Here is a 17,162-nt window from a genome sequence, read left to right on the forward strand (position 1 = left end):
CAGGCTGGTTAAACAGGTCCTGACACCACAGTAAGTGTTCAGATCTCCCTCAGCTACCTTCTCTTTCCTTTTAGCATAGTCATTGCATGAAAAGTTACATCAGAGCATGTTTATACATGGCTTGTAATTATTTTTTGTTTTGATATAAAGGCAATTTGTAGCAGCTCTGGCTGACCTGCGGGAAGCTGTGAAACTGTGTCCCACCAATCAGGAAATCAGGAGGCTTTTGACCCGTGTGGAAGAGGAATGCAAACAACTCCAGAGGAGCCAGCAGCAAAAACAGCTGTGCCCACCACAAGCTCCACCCAATGACTCAGATAATGAAGAGGATGCCCCGGCCCCTGGGTTAAATGACCACTTTCTTCTTGAGGAGGCTGAAGAGGAAGAAACTTCCCAAGAGGAAGAATCCATTTCCCTGACCCCCAGGCCCCAGCCTTCCTCATCTGCCCCCTCTCCATACATCCGAACACTTCAAGAAGGGTTACAGTCCAAAGTAAGGCCAGCATCACCACAGAACAGGCCAGGAATCAGCAAGGCCCCGAGGGAGGCTGTAGCTCAGCCAGGGCTGATTATGCAGCCCACCAAGAAGGCTCAAATAGTGAAAACCAACCAACATCTCGGTTCCGGACAGGCTAGTGTGAGAAACAGTAGCACAAAAATCCAGGTCTCTCCTCAGAATCCTCCTCCAAGTCCCATGCCAGGTAGAATCCCTGCCATACCTGTTGGTACCAAACCCCAGCATTTAGAGGGAACTGGTACTTTCACAGTAGGGGCCAGTTCTGGCCATTTCGGGGACCGGCTGGGCTCCAGCCAGAATGTCCAGCTGCTGCGCAGTGAGAGTGGTGCTGCGTATCCGCTGCCAAGCAAGATAAAAGCTGCAGAGAGGCTTCTGTCCCCTGCTTTGGCTGGGGATGCAGCCTCCCCTCCACACCAAGGCGGGCTGGGGAGTTGCAGTGACATGCGACACCCGGCTTCCCTTGCCGGCTCAGGCTCTTCTGGATCACCATCTAGCAGCATGAAGATGTCATGTTCAGCGGGTAGTTTGACTTCAAGCAGCAGTTTTTCAGACAGCTTCAAGGCCCAAGGACCAGATGCTCGGATTAAAGACAAAGTTGTTACCCAGCTTCAGAGTGGTACAGCTGACCACAGGCCACGCAACACCCCATTCATGGGCATCATGGATAAGACGGCAAGGTTCCAGCAACAGAGCAATCCTCCAGGCCGCACCTGGCACTGTCAGGTGTCAGAGGGGCTGCTGACATCTTCTGCAGCTGGCCTGCAGTCCTCAAACTCTGAGAAGCCTCCACTTAAACAAGTAGGGGGTTATAATAACCAAGCCAAAGCCTGTTCTGTTTCCACTCTGGGTGGAAGTGTCCACAATGGGGCACAGGTGAAGGAACTAGAAGAAAAGAAGTGTCAAATTCCTGTCCACTGTCAGGACAACAGGATAACTGTTTCTCATCTGTTTCAGGAAAGTATCTCTAAACAGCAGCCTCATGTCAGCAGTGAAGCCCACAGGAGTCACCTCACTTCAGCGAAACCAAAGCGGTCTTTCATAGAATCAAACGTGTGAGCCTTAAGAGAGACCCATTTGTACAATTTGGAAAATAGCAATTGGTTCTTGGTGTTAAATCATAATTAAATGGTTTTTCATCAGAAAAAAATTTTTAGCCATATATTTTTTTCTTTTTTCCTCTGGGGTGGAGCTGATACCATTGGTATGTTAAAATGTAGGTTAAAACCACTTCATGAAATAGCTAGAAGTCACCATAATTAAGATTGCTAACCAGAATTAAAGAGATTAATACAAACTACTATTAGCTGTGCCTATCAAGTTTAAAATTTTAAGACAGCCAAGACATTTATTCCTGCTTTTCTTATGAAATTATTTGGTTTCTATTACTTTTCTCTTAGCCTTTGCTGTGTGATAAGATCATAATACTTAGAGAATATAAATGTCTATTGTTAGAGTGATGAGTTTAAGTCATGGCATAATATCCAGATGATATGCTCTGGAAAAGATGGAATTTTCAAAGTACAGTTCCATTGAGTTAAATCCCAATTAAATATATGTATTTGAATTAAAATCCGAATGATTTCTAGCTGGATATGTGTGGCTATAAAACTAATATAGCTGTTTTTTTTTAAGCAAAATATAACATCAAGTATTGCTCCCTTAAGAGGATTAAACACTTATTTCAGTATTATGATTCTTATTCATAATATTTTTATAGCACCTTTCTGGAAACTATATTCATCCTTCAAGGTGTATTGATATTTAGAAACTGTATAAGCCGTTTGGAATCAAGATAGGTGGTCAAATTGGATTTAGGCAGACAAAGACCAGCATTCTTAGTAGCACTTATAAATTAGCTCTCAACTGGTTCCATAACTGCTTTTGACAATGATAGCACTCCTGGAACAAGTCTTCCAAGGTCCTTTAAGGACAGTATTTAATTTGGATATTCAGAATTGTAAATATAACTGTTTCAAAGTAGTTAATCTAAAAAAAAAAATCCGGTCTTTTTTTGCATGTTCTTTGTAAGCTTCATTCATGCTGGTTATTGCACTGAATGATATATTATTATGGCATGTTAACAGTATACCATAGTAATGGCACTTTATCTCGTTTATCGGAACACCTTTGAGGTGCTAAAGTCCAAACTGATGTATTATTCATTTGTAAAGATAAGGTACAGGAATGAACCTTGGTTTACAGGTATTTTTCTATGAAAATGGTGTTATTGGAGGATATGAAAGATGCTAGTTTGAGAGCAGTGGGAATATACTGGTTTTATATGTCAGGATGTGAAAATTATTTTCTAGAATTGGGGAGAAGGAAATTCTGTATTTACAGAATGTTATAAAAATGAATGGTTGTAATGAAGTTCCTGTGAGCATCATTAGGGTTCTGTATGAATGGGAATCTTCTGGTGTCATTCTTCATTTGTGTACAGTGTTCTTTGTACAGACAGCTTTACCATTTTTTAAATAAGCTTTTCATGAGGTCTACATATAACTACTATGGCTTATTTATTGTTTATTGTTTTCTTTAATATTTGTGAAAGTCTTATCTTTTGTTATGTAGTTTTGTTTCTGCACAACTACTGTACTTTTCCATATGGAATAAAGACTATTAATAGAATGTGTTTTGCATTAAATGAAAAAACGAATAAGTAGAGAATATCTGGATGACAACTTTGCCTTGCTTTAATTCTAGGTGATCTTGTTACCCTAAAGAAAATAGTGAAAAGCATATTTTTATGGTAATGCTACCAAATACATATTTAACTTCATTTTATATACTTTAAAAACAAGGGTGATAGCTTCTAAAAATTCCAAAATATTCAAAGGCAAAATTAGTTTTTTCCTGAAATAGATTTTCCTTTAAGAAAAGCATTCTATACTTTTGTTTCTCGGCTATTCCAAGAGACCTTTGTGTTTGTTTTTACTGGCAAACAAAATAACTTTAATACTGCAACTCTCAAATACTTTGGCTAAACACTGACCATTGTGTTATCATGACAGGTGGCTCTTCACATTTATATTGTTTCAGTTAAAGGTGTGTATTGTCTTTGTCCACGTATTTCCGTTTCACAGCTGTATGAATGAGAGTAACTTCAGACCAGGTCGCATGATGATAGAATTCTGATTTAGAACCTTAAGCCTAGGTAGTCTCTGTCATTACTTCAGGTTACTATTGTCTGGTCACTGCTATTATTAGCATAATTAAGTATTTTTAATCCTTCTTTATAGCTGTATATTTAAATTAAAGGTTAAAAAATAAAACACAAGGAAAACTCTGATGGGTGACTTTTCCTCTAAAGCACCCAGTGTGACTATCAGAATTTATTATGCATTAAGTTATGGCTTTGATAAATTCTTAGTAAAGATAAGACATTTGATCAAAAAATGGGCTCCGAATTTTTTCCTTAAATGTCAGAATTACCTTAACCTACTTTCTGTTTAGAATATAATAGAAAAGTACCTTCTAAAAAACCTTCTCAAACTTTTTTGTCTTCTATAATAAGAAAGAATGTGTTTGGAAAAAAAAAAAAAGCTGTCCTAGAATCATCAATTGAGAAGGGTAGCTATTATCTAACGGAGATAAAGTTCAGAAATATATTACGTTGAGAGAAATGTAATATAGCACCACTTATAAAGAAAAAATTTTTGGAGATTTCTGTGGCAGCTGGGCTTTCCACCTTGCTGTGAACACATAGCATATCAGCTATAAGTTTGTAAAATATAGAAAAAGGCTGAGTAAATGCTATAATATATAGATATCTCCCCCCTCCTTTTATTTCTGGGTTTTCAAATTAACACTACAATGCAAGTTTTAGGGGAAGGTATGTACAGATTCTAATTTTAGATTTATTGAATGATGTATTTTTAACAAATGTGTGAGTACTCCTTCTGTGCCAAGGTGGTTGGTCCCCGTTGTCTTTACAGTTTAGTTCTAATAAGCTTCTATTATTTCACACTAATGGCTTCCATTCCAGTATCCAAATTTTGACAGGTATGTGAGAATTCAATACAACCTCAACTTCCTGAACTAGAGAAGTTCTATTCTAAGTGAATGCTTGCTTGTAAGAGTGCTATATTAAATATCAAGCTATTGTATAAAAATGCCTTTGTATGGTCCCTAGCTTTGAATAATACGTGAGAACGTTAAAAATTCTAAATTCTCAAAGGACAGTTTGCTATTTATATACTTTAGTAAAGTCAATCAGACTAATTCATAATAATTTATTACATTTAATTTGTACCTAGGTTTAGACAATAGAAAAAAAAATCACTACCACCCTGCAAATTTAGACTCCAACAAAATTGTTTTTTAAACATGTCTGAAGTCATTTTCTAAATTTACTCAACTATACACTTATTTTGCTACAAATGAAATTCTCTTCTGAAGAATTCCAAAGAGTTCAAATAATGGCTATTAATTAGGGTTAAACTTCTGTTATATTGTAAGATTATGACAATCTTTTATTTTTTTAAGCAAAAAACTTCCAGTTTTTCTTGTTAAATGATTGTGCAATCTTTATTTGAAGAATAAATGTGGGCATTGCAATTTGAAGTCAAAGTAAAACTTTATTTTTATATGGCTTAATTTTTTTCACTAGTACAAAAAGGCTTTTACAGTAAGAGTAAAAATGAGGTTAGATGTACAATTTAATTTAGTCCACATTTTTAAAGAATGAAAATTGACAGTAAGTAGTTTTTATAGTTAACTGAATTAAGAAAGCTTACCTTTCTCTGTTTTGCTCTTATAATATCTGATTAACATTTACCTTTAAGTCATTCAAATGAGATCAATGAAAAATATAAACACTAAAATATAAACAAATTTACTTTTGATGTGTCTCTAGCCATCGATTGATGGCCATTTTCAGAGTCCTGTTCGGTGTAAGCACGACTGAAGGTAGAATAAGATTTGTCATGGGACTTGTACGTTTCTTTTTGCCAATCCAGTTTTTTATTGCTTCTTTTTCATATGAATAGCCATCTAAAAATGAAGTAACCACAAACACAAATTATTTGAAATGTATGAAAGAAAAGTTAGGATTACTAAAGTGAGTTTGGTGTAAAAACTCCAACTGTGAAGTTTTTTTATTCTGATTAAGGTGGCATTCGTGTCTTACACTTACTGCTTACACATCTCTACCACAGTACCTGAAATTCAACCATCTAAGATACATTCACAATGGACTGTGGTCTGTGAAGCACAAAATGCCTAAAACAATGTCATTATAAACACTTGATGCTCTGTGATAATAAGAAAAATAACTTATTTTATTCTTCATTCTTTTCTCTTAAAGCAGTCTAATCACACATCATGCATTCCATCCAAAATGTACAATCAGTGGTGCTCGGTATAGTCACAAAGCTGCGCTTTCATCACCACAATCAATTTTAGAACATTTTCATTGTTCCAAAAAGAAGATCTCCATACCCTTTGTACTCTCCTATAATTGAAACTTAGCACTGGTCTGGTGCCTTTGTTACAACTGATGAAAAAATATTATATTACTGTTACCTATTAGGTGTATTTTTCCCATATACCACTTATTATGAACACCCCATAATAGGGATGTACATTTGTTCTACTTCATGGAGGAATGTTCTTGTATTTGTACTTTGATTTATTTGTACCTTCTTCATCCACAACAGCATTCACTCTATTTTACAATGCTGTTTCATCCTTTAGCTTCCCTTCTAGTAAACTTCCGCTTTCAATCACAATCGCACACATGATTCAGCAATGTTAATTACACTCACAATAATGCGCTACCATCAGCTCTTTCCATTTCCAAACATTTACAATCAACTTTATTGAAAATTCTCTACAAATTAAGCAACAGCTCCCTGTTCTCTACCCTGCTGTCTTTTTGTAACCTACATTCTAAATATTAACTCCATGCATTAGCTCATTATATTTAGTTCATGTTTGTAAGATCATACATTATTTGTCCTTTTATGTCTGGCTTATTTCACTCAACATTCATCCATGTTGCATGCATCAGGACTTCATTCCTTCTGATAGCCAATATTCCATCTTATGTATATACCACATTTTGTTTATCCATTCACTGGTTGATGGACACTAGGCTTGTTTCCATCTTTTGACAATTGTGAAAAATCCCAATGAACATTGGTGTGCAGATGTTTGCGTTCCTGCTTTCAGTTTAAGTATACGTCTAGTAGCGGAATTGCCAAGTCATATGGCAGCTTCCTGGGGAACCACCAAACTGTCTTCTCAAGTGGCTGTAGCATTTTATATTCCCACCAATAGTGAATAAGGATTCATATTTCTCCACATGCTCTCAAACACTTGTAATTTTCTGTTTAATATTAGGCATTCTAATAGGTCTGAAATGATGCCTCATTGTGATTTTGATTAGTGTTTCCCTTCCTGTGCTTTTTAGCCATCTGTATTTCCCCTTTGGAAAATGTCTATTCATGTCTTTTCCCCATTTAAAAAATTGGGGTATTTGTCTTTTTATTGCTGAGTTGTAGGATTTCTTCCTATATTCTGGATATTAATCCCTTACCATATATGTGGTTTTCAAATATTTTATCCCATTGTGTAAGACTGCTTTTTCACCTTTTTGACAGTCCTTTGAAGCACAAAAGTTCAGTGTTGAGGTGGTCCTATTTATTTCTTCTTGTGAACAAATAGATAAATGCCTTTGGTGTAAGGCCTAAGAAACTAGTCTACCACAAGATCCTGAAGATGCTTCTCTACATTTACTTCTAGTTTTATGGTACTGGTTCTTATATTTGGGTGTTTGATCCATTTTGACTTAACTTTTTATATGCTGAAATAGGGGTCATCTTTCATTCTTTTGGATTCTTTTCTGCCAGCACCATTTGCTGAAGCTGCTCTGTCCCAACCGAGTAGGCAGGGCAGCCTTGTCAAAGATCTATTGTCCATATATGTGCGGGTATATTACTGAACTCTCAATTTAATTCCATTGGTTTATGACAGTCTTATCTGTTTTGACCACTGTGGCTTTGTACTATGCTTTCTAATAAGTCAGAAAGTGTGAATCTCCTTCAAGTTCATTTTTCTTTTTCAACATGTTTTGGCTATTTGGCCCCTTATTCTTCAAAATAAATGTGACAGTTGGTTTTTCCATATCTTCAAAGTTGGCCTTTGGAATTTTGATTGGGAGTGTGTTATGTAAATCAGGTTGGGTTGAACTGACATGTTATTTAGTCTCCCAATCCATGAACATGGATTGTCCTTACTTTTATTTAGACCTTTGATATCTTTTAGTAATGTTTTGTTGTTTACATATAGGTCCTTTACATACCTGGTTAAATTTGTTCCTAGATATTTATTTTAGATACTATTTTAAAAAGAAAAAAATTCCAGATTTCCTCCCCAGAATGTTCTTTACTAGTGTACAGAAACACTATTGAGTTTTGCAAGTTGATCTTGTATCATCCCACTTTGCTAAATTCATTTATTAGCTCTGGTAGCTTTGTTGTAGATTTTGGGGGACTTTCTAAATTATACGATTATGTCATCAGCAAATAGTTTTACTGTTTGAATGTCCTGTACTTCTTTTTCTTGCCTAACTGCTCTGGTTAGAACTTCCAGGACGACGTTAAAGAACAGTGGTGACAGTGGGCATCCTTGTCTTGTTCCAGATTTTGGAAAGTCTTTTTGTCACTGAGTATGATGTGAGTTGTGAGTTTTTCACATATGTGTTTTATCATGTTGAGGAACTTTCTTCTATTCCTATCTTTTGAAGTGGTTTTATCAAGAAAGGGTGTTAGAGTTTGTCAAGTGCCTTTTCTGAGTCTATCAACAGGATCATGTGGCCTTTTCCCTTTCAAGTTGTTAAATGTGGTATTTTATATTAATTGACTTTCTTCTGTTGAACCATCTTTGCATACCTGAAATAAAACCACTTGATTGTGGTGTATAATTCTTTTAATGTGCTATTGGATTCAATTTGCTGCAAGTATTTCATTGAGAATTTTTGCACCTGGTATTCATTAGAGAGATTGTTCTAATTTTTTCTTGTGTCTTTATCTGACTGGTATTAAGGAGATGTTGGCTTCATAGAATGAGTTAGCTAGTGTTCCCTCTGCAATTTTTTGGAAGAGTTTATTTCTGTGGGGTCAGTAGAAATGCCCCCCACCCTACTTATTTCTGATTTATTTGCATCTTCACTCTCTTTTTTCTATCAGCCTAGCTAAAGGTTTGTCTATTTTACTCATCTCAAAGAACCAACTTTTGGATTGTTGATTCTATTGTTTTTTTCTCCATTTATTTTTACTCTATTATTTCCTTCCTTCTGCTTGCTTTGGATTAGTTTGCTGTTCCTTTTCTAGGTGTGCAATTAGGTGTTTGATTTTAACTCTTCTTTCTTAATGTAGGTATTTAGGGCTATAAATTTCCCTCTTAGCACTGCTTTCACTACATCCATGGTTTTTTTTAAACTTTTTGTTGTTGTAGTAAAATATATATACAAAGAAAGAAAAAGCAATACTTTTCAAAGCACACTTCAACAAGTAGTTACAGAACAGATCCCAGAGTTTGTCATGGGCTACCATTCCACCATCTCAGATTTTACCTTCTAGCTGCTCTAAAACACTGAAGGCTAGAAGGAATATTAACGTAGTGATTCAGCAGCCATACTTACTTGTTAAATCCTATTTGTTATACCTCTTTCTTTTCCTCTTATCCCTCTCCCGATCAATCTTTAGGCAACGCCCATTCTGACTTTTTCATGTTGGGGAGGGGTATCAACACTAAAGGGCAGGGCAGGGATATATCCCAAAAGTTTTGATATGTTGTGTTTTTGTTTTCATTTGTCTTAAGATATTTACTGATTTCTCTTGCAATTTCTTCTTTGATCCACTGATTAAGAGTGGGTCATTTAACCTTCATATATTTGTGAAATTTCCAGTTCTCCATCTGTTATTGATTTCCAGCTCCATCTCATGATCAGATAAAATGCTTTATAAAATTTCAATCTTTTTCCAATGTTTTGTGACCCAACATGTGGTCTATCCTTGAGAATGATCCATCAGCACTTGAGAAGAATGTATACCCTGCTATTCTGTGGTGCAATGATCTGTATACATTAGGTCTAGTTTATCACATTACTCAAGTTTTCTGTTTCCTTATTGATCTTCTATAGGTGTTCCATCCATGAGTGATATATTGAAGTTTCCAACAACATCATAGAGACATCTGTTTCTCTCTTCAGTTGCCAGTGTTTGTCCCCTGTATTTTGGGGCACCCTGGTTAGGTACATAAATATTTATGATTGTGATTTTTCTCTCTCTTTTTTTTTTTTTTTTTGGTAGGTTTTAATTTTGTTTTATTTAAAGTTTGCTTGGGCACAGAAAACACACACTTAACAGGTTAAAATATCCAAATAATATTTATTGCAACTTTTGTTAGAATTTAATTTGTGCTACAAGACATGTTGCATAGGAAACTATTTGAAGCCCCTGAGGAAAAATAGCCATGGTTTAAGGTGCAACTGGTTTTTTCTGTCATTTCTTCTTGATGGATGCCCCTTTTACTAACTAATGCCCTTATTTATCTCTAATGTTTTGCACTTGAAGTATTTTGCCTAATATTAGTATAGCTACTCCTAGCTCTTTTCTGGTTACTGTTCGCATGAAATATCTTTTTCCAGCCTTTGGCTTTCAACTTCTTTGTATCTTTGGATTTAAGTGACTAGTGTAGACAGCATATATAGATGGATTTATTTTTTTTAACCCATTCTGCCAATCAGTGTGTTTTGTTGGGGAGTCTAATATATTAACATTCATGTTATTACTGTGAAGACAGTACATCAACCATTTTATTCATTTTATATTGTCATATTTTATTTTTGTCTCTTTACCCTTTTAGTTATCCTTACTGATATTCTTCATTTCTACACTCTCCTCCAAACCCCTTTCCCGTCTTTTCAGCCTTCGGACTCCCTTTACTGTAGGGCAGGTCTCTTAATGAAACTCTGTTCATTTCTGTTTATCTGTAAATATTTTAAACTCTCCCTCATTTTTGAAGGGCCATTTTGCTGGATAAAAAAATTTTGGAGGTTTTCTCTTTCAGCATTTTAAATATACCATATCACTGCCTTCCTGCCTCCATGGTTTCTGATGAGAAATCTGCATTTAGTTTTACAAGCATCCCTTGCATGTGATGCAATGCTTACTCTCTTGCTGCTTTCAGATTTATCTGATAGTCAACAATCTGATTAGTAAACGTCTTGGAGGTCTACTTGGATTTATTCTGTTTGGAGTTCACTGTACCTCTTGGAACTGTACATTTATATCTTTCATAAGAGTTAGGAAGTTTTCTGTCATTATTTCCTTATTCTTTCTGCTACGTTTCCCTTTTCTTCTCTTTCTGGGACACCCATGACACGTCTGTGTGCTTGTGTACTTCATGCTGTCATTCAGCTCCCTCAGACCTTGTTCACGTTTTTCCATTCTTTATCTTTTTTTTTTGTCGGTGTGATTGTGTGATTTTGGATTTTCTGTCTTCTAGGCCACTGATCCTTCTGCTTTTGTATGCCTATTTTTAATTCTCCTCTATTTCTGATCTTCATTTCCATAAGTTATTTTTCTTTTCATGCTTTCAAATTCTTCTGTATGCTCACCTAGTGTCGTCTTAATATCCTTTATCTCTTGAGCCATATTTTTCTTCATCCTTCTGAATCAACTAAGGAGATTTGTTTGAATATCTTTGATTAGTTCCAAATTCTCTATCTCCTCTAATTTTTAAAATTTATTCCTTTGGGTCGTAACTTCCAGTTTCTTAGTATGGCTTGTACTTTTTTGGGATTATCCTGAAGGCCAGCTTGTCTGCTTTGTTGTTAATTGGATGTTTTGTCTCTTGTTTGACCCTTGGTTCATCAGTGTCCTAGCTAGGGGCTTAGCCAAAGGGTCCCAGGGAGAGGATCAGGAAAGATGCCAAAACCCTTTCTCTCAGCTCCCCAGGCGTGCTTTCCTGACTTGCCCATCAGATGGCACTCTTTACTACGAAGTCTTTACGATGGCTACCTGAAGGGGCACTTTCCTAGCCTGCCCAGCTGATGGCACACTTTAGCATTGCTCTCCAGTAGTTTGACCTCTGCTGGGGGTCAAGGCAATGGGGCAGGTTGCGCCTCTCTGGGAAGGGCTAACGCAGCAGGATCCAGTGGTCTAAATATACGGGCTAATGGCTTTCTCAATACAGGGCCATGTCTCCCTCTGTTCTTGAGGAGGAGGGCTTTTGGGGCCCTCCTTAGACCCTGCCAGGCAGAGGCTGGCTGGCCTGAAGCCGCTTGCTTGCTTTGAGGGTAGTGCTAGAAGCCTCTGCCACTTGAGTTCTTCAGTTTTTCACCAGTTTCTCAGTCTCTACTTCCCTGGATGTTGTCCAGTATTCCCCCTCGTTTCCGGAGTCCAGAACCATTGTTTTGGACAGTTCTGCCTGCCCATTTAGCTATTTTGAAGAGCCGAGTTAGCTCTGCAACTCTCTATTCTGCCATCTTCACAGAAATCCTGATTCCTTTTGAACACTACAGCTGAGACCAGGACCCTGTCAAAAATTTAGGCACAGTAGAAAGGAAGAAAGAAAAACAGCTAGGCAGAGTGTTCCAGAAGATGAAGAGCCTACTTTATAACTTTGTGTAAATTAGTTTTCTTTGTGATTCTTTTTATCAAGATCGATCCACTAGGCATGTCTAGTTGAAATACTGTGTGAAAGTCACTTGAAAAAAATTGTTACCAAATTGATACTCAATTTGGCCCATTTGCTTCCCTTTTTATCCCCTCAATTTTTAGGAATTAATCCAGATGTACAATGTGAAGAATGGACTCATTTTTTCCTTTTCTACATGGCTCTTCAGATGCCAGAACAAAACATCTTAAAAATGACATTTTTCCCACTGATTTGAAATGCCATCTTTATCATCCAGTACATTTCCAAATGCACTTGAATCAATTTCCAAACTTTTAAATTATTTTCCACTGTCATGTCTAGTCATGTGCTGATACCACAGTTTTACTTGTATAGGCTTTATGTTTCGATATCTGAGGGGCTCACAACCCTCCTCATTGTTCTTCATTTTCTGGGTTATTAATAATCAGTTTCTCTGTCTCTGAGAAGAAAACCCTAATAGTGTGAGGGAGTCCAAATTCATTCCTTTGTATCTGAATATTTAGCTGTTCTAGCACTTCTTGTTGTAAAGAGTATTTCCCCTTGGCACCTTTCTCGAATATCTGTTGACCATGGTTTACTTCTAGACTTTCATTTCTATTCCATTAATCTCTATATCTATCCTTATTCCAATACCACGGTTTTGAATTCTGGAGCTTCTGGTAGGTTTTGAAATCAGGAAGCAATTCCTCCAACTTTATTATTCTTTTTAGAGATTATTTTGGCTATTCTGGGTCCCTTGCCATTCCATATGAATTTTAGGATCAGCTTGTCCATTTATGCTAAAAAAAAAAAAAGGCAGCTGGAATTTTTATAGGGATCATACTGAGTCTGTGCTCAAATATGGAGAGTATTGGCATCTTAATATTAAGTCCTCCAATCCAGGATCACACGATGTCTTTGCATTTATTCAGATTGTCTATTTTAACAATATTTTATAGTTTTCAATGTCTTGCACTTCTTTTATTAAATTTATCTTATTCTAAGTGCCAAGTGCTTGCATTCATTTCCAGAGTATTCATTGTTAGTGCATAGAAATAGAACTGGTTTTTGTATATTGACCTTGTATCCTGCAGCCTTACTGAATTCACTGGCTCTAGCAGGTATTTTTTTCAGTGTGGATTCTTTAGTTTTCTCTTTATAAGATCATGCCATCTGTGCATGGAGATAGTTTTATTTCTTCCTTTATAATTTGGATCCTTTTTCTTCTCTGTTCTAGCTAGATCCTCAGTACAATGCTGAGTAAAAGTGGCAAGGATGGATACCCTGTCTAGTTCCTGTTCTTAGCAGGAAACGGTACTGGATTTTGTCAAATGCTTTTTCTATACCTACTGAGATCACGTGGCTGCCTTTTTTTTTTTTCTCTTCAATTCCAAGATCTGATTAACCGATTCCCTATATTCTCTATTAAAATACATAAAGTGGTTTCACTTTCCTTTAACGGACCCTTATTGGTAAACTATTAATGATTTCTACTAATGACTCTCCTAATACTAAATAAAGCTTGTATTCCAGAAAATAAACCCCTTTAAAATGACACTTTAATGTGCTGCTGAATTCTGTTTAATATTTTAAGATTCACTGACAGTCATTAGTGAGCTTGATCTTTTAAATTTTATTTATATAGTCTTAGATTTTGCTATCAGTGTTAAATTCATTTCACGGAAAGTATTTTTATAGTATGAAATGGCAGCATTGGATTTATCTGGTCTTTAAATATTTGGTAGAATTCCTTTAAAATGTGGATGTGGTATTTTCTGGAAGGGGAGTCTTTTTTTTTTTTTTTTAACAATTTCTTCTATAAAAATTGGTTGATTTAGATGTTCTGGTTCTACTGGGTTAGTTTTGACAAGTTGTATTAGTTCCTTCTTTCTGCTTCCTGTAGTAGCTTTGAGCTGTATGTTTCTTCATTTTCTCACTTTTATTTATATAGAAGTTAATGCTTTTGATTTTCCTCTGAAAACTGGTCTAACCATTTCCCACAGATATGTTATTTTTTAAAAATCTAGTTTTTAAAAAATTTTCCCTTTGATTCAAGAGTAGCTTAATAGCTACCACCCATTCTTTGGTAGACTATATTGAATGCAATCTACCCATTTAGTCATACTTTACCATGTATACTCCTTTTTCTATTTAAATCATTTTAATTTCCAGAGAATTAGTTTATATTTGGGAGAAGAATAAAAGCGCATTAATGGAAACTGGATCAAGCTTTTATACAGTAAGTGAACTGGAGCCTAAAAACTGACTTGCTTGAATTGCACATTTCTTTTTAGTGCATATTCATATAGAAACATATTTACCAACTGCAAACTATAATTTAAGGGGGGGAATGGGATGGAAGGAAATGTTTATATGACAGATGAAAAATTAGATATTACATTCACATTTAAAATGCTTTTTCAATTTGTTCAAATAATTTCTACTTTGGACCCCACCAAAATTACACGTTACTCATTTCAATGTAGAATACTGTTCTTCAGATTAAGACAAAATTTAAACCAATACTAGTCTTCATCATGTTTGTAGTCATGAAAAGGCTACAATGAAATTTTAATAACAAAAGATGCCTTTTTATAATTATGCAATTAACTGGTCAGTTTTAAACAGCAGAAATATCTATCTGTAAGATTAAACTATCATTCTACTCACATGAGTTTAAAGTCTCTCTAACACATCACATAGAACACAAAGAGATTGTTGTTAATTAAAATTTGAAAAGTATGCTTTAATGGACTTTTTATCTCAGAATGGGAAATTTTATATCTAAACTAAAGCTGATTATGATTATTTCGATCTTATATAGTATATCACACTGACCTATTACTAAAAATGATGGGCATGTTAGCCATCACTGAACAAACGACATTTCATATAATAATTAATTCTTTGCCATCAGGCTAGATAAATCTGATAAAAGCACGGTTTTAACCTTCCAGGTGAAAGGGCCTATTTTGCTACTGGTTTCTTACATTTCATTAATGCTGTTTATTTCTGTTGTTGGGTGCCTGAAATATGTCAGGTTCAACATTATATATAGTACTACATTTTGTCTACTTTGGCCTATTCTGGACTAGAAGGTATGACCACAGCTGACTAGTTGTATTAATGGCACTCTTAAAATTCTTATAGGCAGTTTGATTTCAAGTAAGCTATCTATAGTTGCAAGAAACATTAAGTGGAAAAAACAATGACAATTTTTAAAAAAAGAAAATAAATATACTCACATTATGGTCAGTATTCATTTTGCTTCTTGTTTTCACTACTTTTTAAAACTTGACATAAAGATTTATACATTTTCAATAACGAAAAAAATCCTAAAACTGGTCTAGAGAGCATTATCTGATTCTCACTATGAACCAAAATACTTAGATGGCAATCAAGATCTATACCAGAAGTAAATACTTAATAAACACCTATTTAAATAGATACATTAACAATTTTATTTTATAATTCAGTTTAATAAACTATTAGGGTAGTAATACGTATCATTTTGTAAGATTTATTCACCCTAGACTTCTGTTACTGGTAATAAAAATTTCTAAATATTTCTTGCTACAATATATCCAGACATGGTAAAGCATATGTTTAAATGCATAGCTGACTTATAGGAACTAGATTATTGTTAAAGATTTTCATTTCAATTACAAATGTAACCATTAAGAAAATAACTAAAGAATATGGAAAAAAGGAAAGAAGGAAGTCCAAATGGTATACTACAGAAAAATAAATACAAAAAAAGACAGTAATGGGGTAATTGAGGAATAAAGTAAATTCTTTCTTCCATTAATAACTTAATGGTCAATGGATTAAACTCTCCCTATTAAAAGGAAAGATTCAATGAAAAGTATAATCTATACAATGTCTACAAGAGACTCACTTTAGGTACAATGACACAAAGAGGTTGAAAAAGGGTGGAAAAAAGATATTTCCATGTACATAGAAATCAAAAGAGCAAGAGTGGTATATTTTTATCAAACAAAATAACCTTAACTCAAAAAAAATAACAATAGACAAAGAAGGATGATATTGATAAAAGATTCAATCCAGCAAAAAGACATGATTGTAAGCAACATAATGAAGAAAAAGTGGACAAAACTAAAGGGAGAAATACTTCAATACACTGCTTCTAATAACAGAGGACTTGTACTATTAACCAATTAAACTATATAAGATATTAACATCCAACAACAACAGAATACACATTCTTCTCAAGAACACATGGGACATTTTCCAGGACAGACCATATGTTAGGTCATAAATCTTTTTTGTTTGTTTAGGTTTTTTTTTTTCTTTCAGTTAAAGGGTTTTTAATGAAGAATTACAAAAATAACATGCAGGGGAGAAGTTAAAAAGACAGACAGTCTTGGCCCTGCTCTGAGATTAAGCATGTGAACTGAAATGACTCCTAGAAGCCAGGCACCCATAGTGTCTTGAAGCTTGGTCTCCAGGACTAGCAAACTAGCCACTATGCCCTTGGGATGTGAAACTAGAAAGAATTCCAGGAAAGATGGCCTAGCCAGGAACTAAAGAAAGAGTTCAAGACAACCATTAGGTCTTGGCAGAAAGGGCCAATGCAAAGAAGGCTGTCACCAGAGTCAGCAACACAAGGAGAGGAGGTTTGGAGAGGAGGCAGTATAGTGGGCGTAGCCCAAGCTGTTTCTTTGGGTACCTGCAACTTCTCCCCCAGGGTTGGAAGAAGTTGTAGGAGGATTAAACTTTGATCCTTCTCTTCCATTTACTAAGGTAGGGCTTATAAAAATTCTTCTAGCAGGGCAAAATCAAGAGACATTTAGAATGAGAAATCAGTAGAACTTGGCAACTAAGTATGGCAGGTGAGGGATCAGGAGGGAGAAGTTAAAGAAGGTGGTGTCACCAAGTGAATTAGAGAATTCAGGAAGAATGACAGGTGTGAGAGACAAGATTAGTTTTGTTCGGGACCTGTGGGTTTTGAGTTGCCTCAAGTGAAGGGTCATCAGCA

At 35.4% G+C, this 17,162-nt stretch overlaps 2 protein-coding genes across 18 annotated transcripts in view; one reads left to right on the forward strand and one right to left on the reverse strand.

The window, feature by feature from the left end:
- The window catches only part of TANC1 (tetratricopeptide repeat, ankyrin repeat and coiled-coil containing 1), a 267,329-nt gene extending 264,184 nt beyond the window's left edge, over window positions 1-3,145 (forward strand). For all 11 annotated transcript variants that reach the window (XM_077153922.1, XM_077153923.1, XM_077153928.1 and 8 more), the window contains one exon: window positions 151-3,145. In XM_077153922.1, the coding sequence (XP_077010037.1) occupies window positions 151-1,573 (1,423 nt within the window). In that variant the 3' untranslated portion in view covers window positions 1,574-3,145. The remainder of the gene's footprint in view (window positions 1-150) is intronic.
- A 1,929-nt stretch (window positions 3,146-5,074) lies between these two features.
- WDSUB1 (WD repeat, sterile alpha motif and U-box domain containing 1) overlaps window positions 5,075-17,162 on the reverse strand; it is a 53,172-nt gene continuing 41,084 nt past the window's right edge. For all 7 annotated transcript variants that reach the window (XM_077153939.1, XM_077153936.1, XM_077153935.1 and 4 more), the window contains one exon: window positions 5,075-5,509. In XM_077153939.1, the coding sequence (XP_077010054.1) occupies window positions 5,352-5,509 (158 nt within the window). In that variant the 3' untranslated portion in view covers window positions 5,075-5,351. The remainder of the gene's footprint in view (window positions 5,510-17,162) is intronic.

Source organism: Tamandua tetradactyla, chromosome 3, assembly GCF_023851605.1.
Source record: "Tamandua tetradactyla isolate mTamTet1 chromosome 3, mTamTet1.pri, whole genome shotgun sequence".
Classification (NCBI taxonomy): Eukaryota; Metazoa; Chordata; class Mammalia; order Pilosa; family Myrmecophagidae; genus Tamandua; species Tamandua tetradactyla.